Genomic DNA, 14,584 nt, shown 5'->3' on the forward strand with positions numbered 1-14,584 from the left:
ACCATATTACTTATTCTCTGTGATTTAGTGATGAATAGTCCAGAATGTGACAATGGTTTAGAAAATAAATTTTCTTTCTTTCCCTTTCCACGTTACTGATAAAACTAAACAGTGTCACAAGCAAAGCCTATTATTATTATTCAAATGTTTCATACAACCAATATATCCAACATCAATTCTTATTTTTCAGCTGATGATCAATGGATGATATCATAATTAATAATCCTTCAGTCCTGAGATCCAATGTCTTAATTTCTTTCAAGAGTACTCTGGTTTTTTGTAAGCTTGCAGGTTCTGAACCCACAAAACGTACCACAAAAAAAACTCTTGACAGAAATCACATGTTAAAACTGAAAATGTGCTGAAAATCAACTTGCATGTTTTATAATAAATACAGGGAAATACACTACAAAGAAACTACAAATAGAATCAATTTTTGAAACACTAATTTCAAAAAACTCAAGTAATGAAAAATGTTATTGGAAAAGATGAAAAAATAGCTAGAGGAAAAAACATTTTTATCTAGCTCAAAATTCTACAAATTACTCCAGCAGTGGAAACGTATCAAAGGCAAATCCTTCAGAGAGCAGAGGAGATAAGGCAAGAAACCCGGAAGAGGACAGAACTGTCTACTGAAACCCAGAACTGAAATAAATTATCTTTTTATAGTCTGGAAGCTGCTCCAACCATGGCCCTAAACAAAAGTTTAGCCATAGTCCCATGAGATAGAGAAAACAATCCAACATTCAACCATCTGATACCACTTCTATATGTGCTTACATAGAACATCAATGTATTATTTGGACAAGATCGTAATTACATTGAAAAGGGGAGAAAGCAGTTAAATATGCCTATATTGAGAAGTAGGTTGTAGGAAAATTTCATAAAAACACCTCCATGCTCCAGAGTTTCCAACCACTAAAGGGAAAGAAACACCATTTTCCCACACATTTCCTGGTTTCAAAGACAGCACCCATGATAAAACCCCAAAGATAATTCAGATAACTAAGAAAATCGAGTGTTTACATGCTTTGTTGAAAAAAACTCCAATATGCAAAGCGACAAACATGGACAAACAAGGGTATCAGTAATCCCTATTCATTAACATGGACAGTAGATTAAATAAATTCCTTAAGAGTTCAGGATTTACATGTCTCACAAAGTAAATATTGTACTATCAGGTGAGGATAACACAGTAAGATACTTTTAGACACCATATAAATACTCTGATATGTTTCACAATATATATTGAATACAGAATCTACACCAAGGCAATAGGCAACTAAAAAATAAATATAAATTTCCTTCCTCCCTATCAATCATGTGGGTTTGTGACAATAAAATTAGCAGGTTTACAGTCATCGGCAGTCAATATCACTTAACTGAGTCCCGTGAACTAGAACAGGACTGTTGTCCTGGGTTTCCCAGCACTGCAGGGGAATATTTAACTTTTTAGAAATCTTGTTCTCATAACATTGTGTTTAAAAACATCAAATATTTTCAAATACATACTAGATTTTCAAATGTATTTTATTTTTTTACTAAAGTACTTGCAATACAAGTGTTCTTTACGAACGGGAAGTGAGGCAAACTATGCAATTTTGATCTAGACACACCTTTCCTGTATTCTTGGGCCCAACCATTTGACAGAAAAACAGAGCTACGTTAGTTTGACCAGTGTTTTGAAATTATGTCCACTCAAGGATGCATTTTGACAAGGTTTCCGCAGAATTCCTACCCTCCCTTCAACAGAACGCAAACTGAGCTCTCTGTTTAAAACTATTAACATCTGGAGAAAAAACAAAAACAAAAACCAAACCTAAAGCAAAATCCCCAGTGATTAAAACTTACATAGTAAAGCTAGAAAACTGCAGGTATAAAAAAATCTGAAAAAATAAAAATAGAAAGCTTTCAAAGTTACTGTTAACACACAAAAGAAAAATTTTCCTGTATTTTTCTTAAAACTAAAAAAAAACCAAAGACTTACAGCTGCGGTAGTTTACGTCCCCCTGATAATTTTGCCATTATTCATCACAATATGCAAGACTTCTACTGAAACTGTTGCACCAGAACTTTACATATAGGTTTGACTGCAAAGACATGGTTACCCAAAAATCTAACGTAACGGTAGTATACTGTTAATATTTATGTCTTTAAAATATCATATAGTAAAATCAATATTTCTCTACAGGAAAGAAATAGTTATTTAGTTCCAGACAACTTGATAACATCTCTTTCAACTATAGTTATAATTATCATGTACAAACTTCCAAAGCAGAAGTTGTCAAGATTTAACATTAGCATTAATTTATGTCAGGCATCCATTTCTCCAAAGACAGCAAGAATCGAAAAGGAAGTATCATCTTAATTGCCACTAATCTGCCCATTTTTAATTAAATTGATCAGTAATTTATTATCTTACCCAGCGGCAGAAAGCTGTTAGTATGCAGCTTTAAGTGACAGAATATACTAGTCCTTCTAATTTCTAACACTATCATGGTTCAAAAATAATTTAACACTGCTGTACCGTATTTCTTTTAATTCGTGTACTGCATGATATGCACATTCCATGTAAAACCTCTATGAAGCACCCTAGAGCATAATCATAGAATCACTTAGGTTTGAAAAGACCCTTAAGATCATTGAGTCCAACTGCAAACCTAGCACTGCCAAGTCCACCACTAAACCATGTCCCTAAGCACTACATCTTAATGTCTTTTAAATAGCTCCAGGGATGGCGACTCAACCACTTCCCTGGGCAGCCCGTTCCAATGCTTGACAACCCCCTCAGTGAAGAAATTTTTCCTAATATCCAAACTAAACCTCCTCTGGTGCAATTTGAGGCCATACAGTCTTCATGTTTCATAGTCTCATACTCAAACAGAGGTGTATGATCTTGATTTTACTTTAGAGGAACACAATTTCCCTCACAAAATGTTTAGAAGATGTAACATTCAACTCCAACGTGGTTCGGGAAGCACTCTGCACTCAAACCACATTCTTAGGTCTTATCTGAATGTTGATTTTTTTTTTTAAATGAACAAAGAATAAACCTGAAGCTTTTAGGTTCATGAATCTCAATTCTCATTTCAATGGAAGAAGGGGGCTAGAAAATGTTCAATACCTGAATTGAAGACTACAAATACCTTTAGTTGACATTTCAGAAAGTAGTCTACCAGTTTGATCAATAAAATTAAATGTGCATTTACTTTTTTTAAAATAGCAGTTTAGAGGATTTTCTGGGCATTGTATTGTTTTAGTACTGTGCACTGCAGTCATCAACTCAATTAACTGGAACAGACATAGCATGTTCATTCAAAATTTGTGTAAAACCTATGGAGTCAATGGGAGGTCTTCTATTTATTTCAATGAGATGTGATTTATTTCTGATGGAAAATCAAGTGCTACATGAAATATTTTGGAAAAGAACGGAGAATACATTTCAGGTGTTTTGGGAAATACGCTCATTATCTCCCTTTAATTGGTTTTATAGCTAAAAAGAATTGATAAGTGTTATTGCTATTATGCGATATACAGGGCTACCAAAATCAAAACTATCATGGTAATATTCTGTAATACTTTCTGAATGATCTGCAACATACAAACAAATAACAGATTCTGGTTTACAGAGAGTAAGTGTACACAAATGGAAATGTCTAGACATTACTTTCCATACATTGATAAACGTACAAAAACCAAAAGATCTCTCATTCCAGTAATCAAGCAATGCATTATTTCAAATGTGAAACTACACAAATGTTTTATTTATAGATAAGTTTCACAATTATGTTTTTTGTAGTATGTGCCAAACACCTGATACAGATTTTTGTTATTAAATAGGAACAAGATTTTAGCTTGAAGTGGGGATTAATAAATCTGAATTACATTGGGGAAAAAGGAATAAAGTTACACTATATATTTATAATGCCAGGAAGAACATAGGAATGGAAATAAAACTTGCAAGAGTAAGTGTTCAATTTTTTTCTCAAAGCTCTCCTTAAATACCTATGTTTATCATTTACCTAAATTCATAAATGAGTTAAGTAATATAATTGTCTCCAGTTACTTAATTTTTTTCATTCAGCATACCTTAACAAGTTTCAGGAGGTGGTAAAGGTCTTCAACCTCATCTTCCTGACATGTGGTATACACTTTTCCAGTATTTACACTGGTACCCTTTATGAAACCACGATACAGCGGCAAATCCAATGCATCAGCATATAGGTCGATGGCATGGTGTCCTACTGTCTGATACATATAGCTGTCCAATTCATCAGTTTGCCCTGCCACGATTAAGAAACAAGCATATGAGATACATTATTTCAACAATTACAGATAATCACAATACTAGAAAGTACAGAGAAAATCTAAATGTTAATATTTTTCAGTTCACAAACAGATGTTTGGTGACAATAACTCTATAAACATTGAAAGAAGAAAAAAAAAAGATTTCTCCACCTAACAGACTTATGGAGAGGAAGACATCTGTCACAAACATGCTGCCTTTTTGGAAATTGTGGTGTCTATTTCTTCTTTAGTATTACCCCCTACTTTATCCAAAAAACTTCTAACGGTCCAATTCTGCTCCTATTTAAATAGTAATATTAATAGGAACGCAGTTCAGAGGCACAAACCCAGATGCATGTCAACATACTCAGAGTAAGAAATTTGGAATGCACTGCAACACTGAGAATAAACAACAGGTTGTCAAAATTTCCAAAAACTTCACTGTTAAAAGTGTCATTATGGTCATCAAGAAAAAAAAGGAGATTATTTCAGCTCAAGTAGAATAAAAGTAGACTGCTATAATATTTTGACATTGCTTAATATAAAAAAGAAAACGAAATCTGTTACAATATCCAGGCCCTTTCTACCTTCACTCCTTTTAAAAATTAATCTCAAAGTAAAATCAATTATTTGCTGCTATTGCCTTTACCAGAAGAAAAATTTAACTGAATTTTCTTACAAGCAGTTTGTAGCTAGCAGATAAGAAAAAAAACAGCTAAAATACAGACATCATGGACTAGAATTAAATCTCAAATTATACGATAAACTGTTTACATATAAAATCTTTCCAATAATTTTTCAAGCAGATTGATAAAGCAATACATCATTATTGGTGAAATCTCCACTTTATTTATTAAAAGCTAACACAGTTCACTATTTTAACGCTAATTTGTAATACTGGAACTTCTCTCAATTTACATAGACACATCAAGCATCTCTGCTGTATACCTATGTAGCACATCTTGCAAAGAGAAAGGTCTGTAACATTGATCAAGATAACTAACTTGTGATGTAACAATTAGGTCATGTCACATTTGACACCGTACAACAGATATGCTTTTGCTCAAAATAGGCAAATCCAGACACATAATCACAACTAACCAACCTAGACCAGGAGAGCTGATTTAAAAGAAAACTCAGTGGTTTTCGACATATATGAATATGACAAGGTCTTTAAACCGATACTCAGTTCAGAATACACAGGTTTTTTATTAATTGAGACTCTCCAGGCAACAGTGGTACAAGATAAAATAAAATGAAAGGCATAGAATCCGCTATTGCCTGAAGCACCTCAATTAACTTTCCACAGAATTTCCAACTACACACTTAAAGAGAGCATTTTATGATTTTAATGACAATATTCTACATTTCTGATGCGGATAAATTAGTTTAAAGACAACATATTTCAACAAGATTAGAGATGATTATTTGCTAGCTACCCAGAAAATAAACTGTTCCTGTATTCCCTAGCATTTGCCAGGTCCATCCCCGATTAATTTGTGATGGCAGCTCCCTTTTTCCTTTACTTTCTGTGTATCTTCTTACCAAACAGTTATGAGATATCATACTTAATTCTGTAACATATGTTGAAGAGTTAACATACTTTATGTTATGTTATGTTATGTTCTAACTAAAACATTCTCCCCTACCAACTAGGAAACAACTCACTTCTTTTTCAAATTTCAATTCAAGTTTAACTTTTGCTCTCGTCCAACACAGAAGTACTCAGCTCACGCCTAGCTCACGCCCTCACCTCACCACTGACATAGACTACCTGAGTTTCTCCCGTTCTCTTTCACAAAAGTAAGTCTAGGTGCAGCCTGTGAGGAACTGATCACAAAACTGATCCAAGCTAAAAGGAATGAAAAAGGCAGGAAAAAGAAGTGCAATAAGGTCAGTTCCAACCCAGATCAGTACCTCAATCCAGTTCACAAATGCTGGGCTAGAATAATGGAGGAAGATATACAAGGTTAAAAATGATCAGCAGCAAAACTGCATATGTTTGGCAGCTGGAATGGTTTATGACAGTTTAAAGCTTCTTTTCTTTGTTTCTTTTGTTTAATGATATCCTCTACCACCTTTTACTATTTGTGCTACTGAACTCACACAATCCCGTTGTTCACCACCAGGAATATTCATATTCTCCTTTTTTCAAACTGTGTAAGCTTTTCTTTTAATGATCTTCATCTTCATTTTTTTTCCCCTCTGAGGAAAAACATATTTAATACTATCTCCATAGCATTTTCTTTTTTCTGCATCTTTTAAGACTTCTAGATTGTCCTTCAATATGCAATACTATATAAAAACACATAAAGGAACTTAATTCAGGCACAGCTGTGCCTACATTGTTTCTAATATAAAAAAAACCCAAACCCTCCTGTAAGAAATGTGCCTTTCATACCTGTGTTTTCAGCAGGTCTTAAATTGGCTAGAGCAACAATCTGATGCCCAGCAGCAACACACTGCATCATATTATAACAGCTGTCCTTCCCACCACTGCAAGAGAAAGAAAACAGTGGCAATTAAAAGTACTGATAAAAGTTTTAGCCCCTTATGACTTTTGCCTAACTACTTAAAAATCAGTATCATCAGAGCTGGTTATAAAGTTTTGAAATTAAAAAAAGGTCGCAAAATATTAGCAGTAGAAAAAGGATGATTTCACCATACAATGTTTACTGTATATGTATAGTGCCTACATACAGTATCCATAAAGCACATTTCCAGTTCTGTATCTTATTACTAATATGAGAGGTTCCATAAAGAACAGACATTTACACTGGAATCCCTTCAGAGCAAGGACTGTCTTCTACTCCAGAAATGAATTACTCTGTAGTCATTACTAAATAACTTGGATTAAAAAAACCCCAATGATATCTGCTCCAGAGAGTTGCCAGCGCTAGCAACCTTTTTAAATGAAGACTGTCATGTTAAGAATAACATTTATCTGTCATGGGATACTTTGTCTAAAGTTTCAACATTTTAAACGTACTTCCCATTCTCAAAAGCTGTAATTATTACAGGCAGTAAGTTCAGTTGACACTGCATTGAACATAGAAATTTTTTAGTGCATATAACTGCAAATAAAAATAATCACGGTGGATTAAAAAAAAAAAACTAGAAAAACAAACAGAACAATGTTCTTCTCTGAGGCCAAGAGATGATGTTCTAACACAGAGAATACAATTAATTTTTACATTCATTGAAGGTCTACTGGAACCTTTTCCACTATCAGCGAGGAAAGAATCCTGCCCTGCTGGTGCAAGTGAAATACAGTATTTTTAATGGATTTTAATCACTATCAAAAGAAATATTTCAGTCTAACAATAAAACTAAGAGTGCTCTAGAACACACGCTGCTTGCAAAAACCACATTCAGACTCACAACCTTCAAACTACAACTGCAGGTGGGGATTCTGTGCAGCTTCTTTAAATGCCAAGGGACAAAAACCAGTCCAGGGCAGGAACTGGAACAGAGATCTAGACCAGCTCTGTAAAACTGCATCTTGCCTTAGAGCCACTGAGACATGGACAAGAGAACAGACAGTACAAGCAGTCCTTGCTACAACAGACCGTTTGTTTCCTTGTGACCACAATATCACTAACAAACTTCAGCATTTCCAACATGAAGTTCCTACTTTCATCCAGTCCTCTACGCAAGAGTGTTACAGGAATGTAACCATACAGCTATTCCTCTCAATTTCTGCTTTTATCCATGCTAAAATTCTGTACACTGACCTTCATTTGCTGTATACCTCAAACCTAAAGTAAAAGTAGTATAAATAACATGGCATTCTTTCATACTTAACAGATTTTCATAATGCAGTTGCTTATGTTTCAGTGCTATAAAAATAAATATGGTAATAAATAGATTCCTAATTCAAGGTTCCATCTTTACCTGACATTATTCTCATGCATACCTACAACTTTCTTATAACCTATATATAGACAAAAAAAAATAATTATAAAACCATGTTCATTAGTTCTCGATATTGTGCTTGATAGCTTGAAAACTTAGATAGTATTCACTTCATAATGTGAAATTCCAGGCTTAACAGAATCACAATGAGACAAAGGCTCTTTTCTTTCTGAGTGACTTCATTCTAAACAAAGAAAGCCTCCCACTAGATCTGATTTCAACTCCAAACACAACTTCAGAAAATTATGACAGGAGATAATTGCCTATGCTGTTTACCGCATTTCAATAACATTTTTTTAAAAATCAAAAATTAAAAGGACACTAGAATAAATCTTTTAATCTTTTCAATTAATTTACAAAAAAAAAAGTTAAGATGAGGCTACATTCACATTTCCCACATTTAACCACTGATTACTTGATTGAAATTGGTAGAGTGTTCGCTGGATCACATGCTACTGTATTGCTATTTATTTTCTATATAACTGTTACCATGGCCCTAAAAACTAACCATACAAAGAAACAAAATGAAATGGTGCCTACCTACAAGGCCTTCTACTCTAGCTGTAAAACACATGACAGTTAAGACCAATGAAGCCAGACAGCCCATTCTGTGGGAGGAAGGTGGACTCGGCACAGTCCCAGCCTGACTGTTGTCTAATAGATTGTGACACAAAAAAAAAAAAAGAAAAGAAAAAAAGATTTAAGAAGAGAGGTGAAGACAGGTACTGAGGTAGCCTGGGGACTGCTCTGAATTCTCATCACAGAAAAAATCACAAGGCCTTTTTGTAGAAAACTGTTCAAAGTCAGGCTACAGCCAGGGTTAGTTTTGACAATGTCGCAAGTATGTTAATCGGTAGGCTTATAAACTGACAAAATACCAGAAAAAGCACAGTAACCGTAAAGATATGGGTCTATGAAAGACTTCTGAGCAAAATTCCATTCTATTAACAAGTGTAACCATTTACACTAAGAAAATTCTACAAGAATTAGAGAGTTGAGAAACATCATATTCCAGGTAGAAGACTGTCTTTAAAATATCCGATTTAGCACAAAACACAATACAGGGTTTACCCTATAAATACCACCTTAAAGAAAGACTATCAACTTTAAGCACGGTCAACATTTTAGAAGAAAAAGAACAGGTTAAAGTAGTTTTATATATAATCCTGACCTTTTCAAAAGAAAGAAGCACTTTTCAAATACTTTTTTTCCCCTCTGATCTTTGAGACTAGCTCTGTTACAAAGATTTCAGACACTTTGATGTCTCTTTAAAACTCTTCTTAAAACTATTACTGAAACTAAATCCATCCTTGTAAAATTGCCCATTAAAATAGCAATTGTGTCAGAAACCTGTTTTTAGGATTTTATTTCATCCTGCCTTTTAACACATTCCTCTGCTTAGAGAATATCAAAATAAATAAGGCTGGAAGACAAAATCTTATCTATAAACGCACAAGAAAAAGCACAGAAGCTGATTTTCCTACTCTGTATTTAGGCAAATCTTGAAAAATGTATACAACATTTGCTGTATTTTTTCCGCTTTGGATGATGTTTGGAGTGATTTGCAATTATTGCGGCCAAACCCCAATTTCAACAAGGCATGATATCAGACGTTGTGTGAGAGAATTTAATACATTAAATGTTAAGACTCTAGTATATAGTTACTGCACCCACAAATACACTGCTCACATCTGCACGACCCTTTTCCACTTACAGGCTTCCTACCTTTTTTCTTAACTATTATTTACGAACAAAACACCACACCTGTCCTTGTTACAAAATGTTAATCTCTTTCTAAAAAAAATACAAAAAAGCCATTTACAGTACAAGAACTGCAGAAACTGACATAAAGCAGCAAGAGCATGGGGGGAAGCAAATACAGCAGCCCCTGACAGACTTAAATGAGTGAGCTTCATCTTTTTAAAAACGAGCAAAATGAAGTCTCTCCCAAAAGACACACTAGAAAAATCTGCCGTTGAGAGTTCAGAAAATTTATCCTCAGAGAGCTGAAGGTATTTGGAAAGGAAAAGCGCGGGAAAACCCAACCGCAAGCGAGCAGAACTCCCGCTACCTGCGGGGCAATCGGCTCAGGCCCCGCAGCCCCTTCGCGCTGGAGACTCGGGACAGCGGGATAACGGGTAGCAGGCGATGGCGGGAAATAATTTTGGGTGTTGTTTTCAGGTGGGCTTTGGTTTTCTTTTTTTTCTTTTTTTTTTTTTTTGTTTAAACCAGACACTAGTAGTTCTTGAGCGTCCCGGGAACAAGGGGAAAGCAGAAAGGAAATTGTTACAGCCTCCCCCTGCCTACAGGCAGGGCCCGCCTGGCCCCGGCCCTCAGACACAACCCGCCCCCGGGCAGCAGACGGAGGTCCGGCGGGAAGCAAGACGCCGCCGAAGCCCGATCGCTCCGCGCAGGGAGGGAAGGAAGGGAGAGCTGGGCCGGCAGGAAAGACACGGGCGGGAAGAGCCGGGGCGGGCGGGTCTCCCCGTCGGCGCTGGGTGGAGCGCGACCCGCGGGGCTGTTGCCGGGCGGGCTCGGCCTCTCTCCCGCGCCCTCCCTCCGCCTGCGAGCCGCTCCTCGCTGGCCCACACGGGCGCTCCCTCAGCCCGTTACCTGATTAAAGCCACTACTCTCATGCTGCTGGCGGGCCCGGGGGGCGGTAACGCTAACAGGGGAGTGCGTGGCAGCTGCGAAACGCAGCGGGGAAGGAGCGCGGCCGTGCCGTAGGCTCCTTCCGTTGCTGCCGTTTGGCCGCCTCCCCTCAGCAGAGCCTCCTCGCGGGGCAGGCCGGGAGACTGCCTGAGCAAGCGGCAGGCGCGGCAAGCCGCCGCCTCTCCGTGCCTGGGAGAAGGACTCTGCCTCTGCCGCGGCCCTGCGAGCCTGGTGGGGCGGCAGGGGCCGGGCGCGGCCCGGGTGAGGGCGGCGTGGAGGGCGCGGCCGCGGAGGCAGCGCGGGGGACGCCTATGGAGGGCAGGGCGGCCGCGCTGGTAGGCCCGGGCGGGCGGCCCGCTGCCGGGGCTGCCGTGTAAGTCAGCTCCCCTCCCGCCTTTTTCCTTCCCGTCTACAGCCGCGCACCTGTTGTAAGCGACTGCTGTGCAGGGAACGGGGAGCGACCGAGTGAGGCGGCTGGTCCGTCCCCTCGGGTGGCTGCTGAGCGCACAGCGGGGCGTTGTCGCAGCCCGGCTTCACGACAGCCCGGGCGAGGGAGACTGGGAGCGCCCGCCGTGAGGGGAGGAAAGGCCACGGGCCTTCACAAGTAGCCGCGGGCCCGGCCTAATCGCGGCAGCCGGCCCGGGAAGCCGCTGGGCGAACCGGGCGGCAGCGGGTGCTCGCCAGGCGGCCAGTGACCCCCGGCCGCTTGCGGGGCAGTGGGCGGGAGAGCAGCGCTCCCTCACCTCGTCCCTTTGGGGGGCTGATGGAGGGGACCCCTTTCGAGTGGCTGGAGTGACCCCCAGCAGCCTCTGTCGAGGGGCCAGAGCGGGAGGTGAGCAGGGAGGAAGGGTAGAGCAGAGCAGAGCTCCCGGCTGCCTTGATGAAGGCCTCTGCAAGCACAAAACATCCACCTGCACCCTGGGGTTCAGCTTCTGCAGACCAAAAATCTAATCTTGTCGTGTGATCCCTATCTTGGGCTAATTTTCAGAGCAATCCTGCTGTAAACGCATTCAGCAGACGCCACTGTAGGTTTGCAGGCGAAGTCAACAAAAAGCTTACTCAGGTGCCCAGTCTCTGAATCGAGACACAATTTTATTTATCCTAAGTCACAGAAGAAACCTGTGGGTTAGTTCTGACAATGAAACCATATCACTAGACTAACTTTAAAAGCCTAATGCTACCAGGTAACACCATTGCTGGAGGTGTTGTGGCAGTGTTTTGAGCAGTGGTCTGAGGGATCACCATGCTCAGGGCTTTGATTCAGAGGGCCTGTGGGTCCAAAACGGGGAGAAGAAACCACTGGTGGGCTGTTGGGTGGTCACCCTGGCCAGAGCCGGGTGAGCAGGGACAAGCACTGTGCCTCAGGGTGAGCCTCAGCACTGCCCCATGCCGTGTCTTCATCTGCAGTGCGACCACTGGTGTCCACAGTCCAACTGGTACATTGTACCAGGAATGCTGATTCACGGTTTCTATTGAATTTAGTTGCAGCAACTGGTGCAGCTAACAAAGGGCTTTGTTGCTCAGGGCTGGATACCCCTTCAGTATGCTTTATGCCTTGCGAGTGCTAACTTACCATCCCCCTGTAACATGGTGGTGTACAATGCTATATAACCATCTGTACCAACCGGGTACAGATGAAAAAACAAGTTCCTTGCACACAAATTGTTGGGTCTGAAGTTCCTGGGAAGAGAAAAGATGGAAGCAAACAGAGAATCAAATATTCTAAGAAAAAAACATTTTGTTTATAACAATAAGTATGCCAAAATAAATGCCTAGTGAGACAAATATGTAAGATTTTTTGTTCGAAGCTCATGAAACAGTTTGAAAGAGCACTTTTTTTTTTTTTTTTAGATTATTTGAGTTTGCATGTGATTTGTACAGTCAATGGGAATTTTAAAATAGGAGTGGATAGTTATGGGCATATATGAAGGTGATGATGCCTTCCTAAATATACTTTTGAAAAGTTAAGAGGTGACAATCAGTATAAAACTTACTTGATAAATAGTTGTGAAGAGAGAGTAATCACAATATGGATTTTTCTGCACAGGAATAATTACAAAAAGCACATGTTTTAAAAAATAAATCCTCAGATGATGCTTTGACCATCACAGACCAGCAGTTATGAGACAAAATACTCGATTTAGATTGGAATTACTTACAGGACAGTTGGATTTCCTTCTAGCTTAGTGATGATGACAATGTATAATTCTGCTCTTCAAAACATCTTAGATGATGTGAAAGAGAGTTACTTAGATGTGAAATTCTGATGAAAGGGCAGGGACTTTGGTGGGGGGTTGGGGCTTCGTTTTTTGGCTCGGGAAGGTAATGGAGGCCTGTTCTGAATTAAAACTGTAAATCCAGTGTGTTCAGATTTTATCAGAGATTACTAAATTGAATGAAGCAATACTGCATAGTACCTGAACTGGTAGAAAATAGGCACACTTCTGAGGAACTGTAAAAAAAGGCAGAACAAAGTTGTTTGATTTATTGCAACAAAAAAAAAAGGGGGGGGGGTATGTATTTTATCATACGTCACCTCTGTCTTTTCTGGGTTTGAATTAAATATTTTTGGTTTTGATTATCACAAGAAAGAATAATTCAGCTAGTAGTTGTGAACACTTAATTTGCAATACTTCGCAATGATACATGGAAAGTCTAAAAATCATGTACAGAAGTTATTCTGCTTTGTAAAATTGAGAGGCCATAAAATCAGTAGCTTAAATCACACAGCATTATAACAAATATTCAAAGACTTGTGAAGCTCTCTTCTAAGTAGCATTGTTGGAAGATCTGGAAAAGAGAATAATTCTGAAGTCCCCTGTTTTCTCAAAGGTCTCTTATTATTAATCTGTTCTGATACAATATTGTTGTTTTATCAGCAGATGGTTCTATTGCGTTCAGTTTTACAGCTTTCAAAAAACAAATTTCCACTTGCAAGTCAGGCTTGTTTGAAGTAGAAGTTACATATGACACTGCGGGACCAAAGTCTGCTTCATTTGCTAGTGAGACTGGAATTTTTGCTTCCATTTGATGAAGACATCAGTAGTTATTTGCACAAATAAAAAAGTGGGATTTGGCTCCCAGAATTTGTGAAATATGTCAAAATTGAATTAGTAAAGTGGGGTTTCAAAACAAATCTGTATTTTACCCAAAAAGATAAATTATTTGGAGTATATTCAGTGAGAAAATCTGTTTGCTCTCACTCACCTGATGAAATAACTGGTGTAGTGTCGCTGCTCTTAAAAGGTTCTGCCGTAGGACAGTGGACAAAAGACAGTGCATCATCTCTCGAGCTGATTGCCCCAAGACATTCTGCTGTACTGTTTCAGCAGCTGAAACAATACGGTTCACCAAAGCTGCCTTTCTTCTCGGGGAAGTACTGGCTACTTTGTACAGAAAGCCAGCAATAGCTCAACGCTTCTTTCTCACCCTTTTCTGCCTAGAAAGTTGAAAATAATTATAATGAATTAATATAACTGGAGGAACCTGTCAGAGGATTAAAAAACGCAATGCAGTATCCCTAACGATCTGGAATAGTTAATTAAGTTCTCTTATAAATGAGTTCCAAAAATAACTTACTTTCAGTAAGTTATTCTGAGAAACAGTCACTTTAGCATACCTGAGCTGCAGTGCCTATTAGAAAAGGGCCAATTATCCAGTGATTGGCAGTTAAAGGTGAACCGCTGAGGTTCTTAATTAAAAGATTTCCTATTATAATCACCAGTAAGTA

At 38.8% G+C, this 14,584-nt stretch overlaps 1 protein-coding gene across 3 annotated transcripts in view; it reads right to left on the minus strand.

The window, feature by feature from the left end:
- Positions 1-12,455, minus strand: part of DPH6 (diphthamine biosynthesis 6) — a 213,099-nt gene extending 200,644 nt beyond the window's left edge. Inside the window, exons 1-4 of one of the 3 annotated variants that reach the window (XM_063332228.1) lie at positions 10,816-10,881; positions 8,743-8,856; positions 6,689-6,783; positions 4,090-4,283 (exon numbers count right to left, since the gene is read on the minus strand). In XM_063332228.1, the coding sequence (XP_063188298.1) occupies positions 4,090-4,283; positions 6,689-6,758 (264 nt within the window). In that variant the 5' untranslated portion in view covers positions 6,759-6,783; positions 8,743-8,856; positions 10,816-10,881. Of the gene's footprint in view, positions 1-4,089; positions 4,284-6,688; positions 6,784-8,742; positions 8,857-10,815 lie in introns of all 3 variants that reach the window. The other 2 variants (XM_063332229.1, XM_063332227.1) reach the window with 2 other exon arrangements.
- Positions 12,456-14,584: the final 2,129 nt, after the last annotated feature.

Source organism: Chroicocephalus ridibundus, chromosome 4, assembly GCF_963924245.1.
Source record: "Chroicocephalus ridibundus chromosome 4, bChrRid1.1, whole genome shotgun sequence".
NCBI classification, from domain to species: Eukaryota; Metazoa; Chordata; class Aves; order Charadriiformes; family Laridae; genus Chroicocephalus; species Chroicocephalus ridibundus.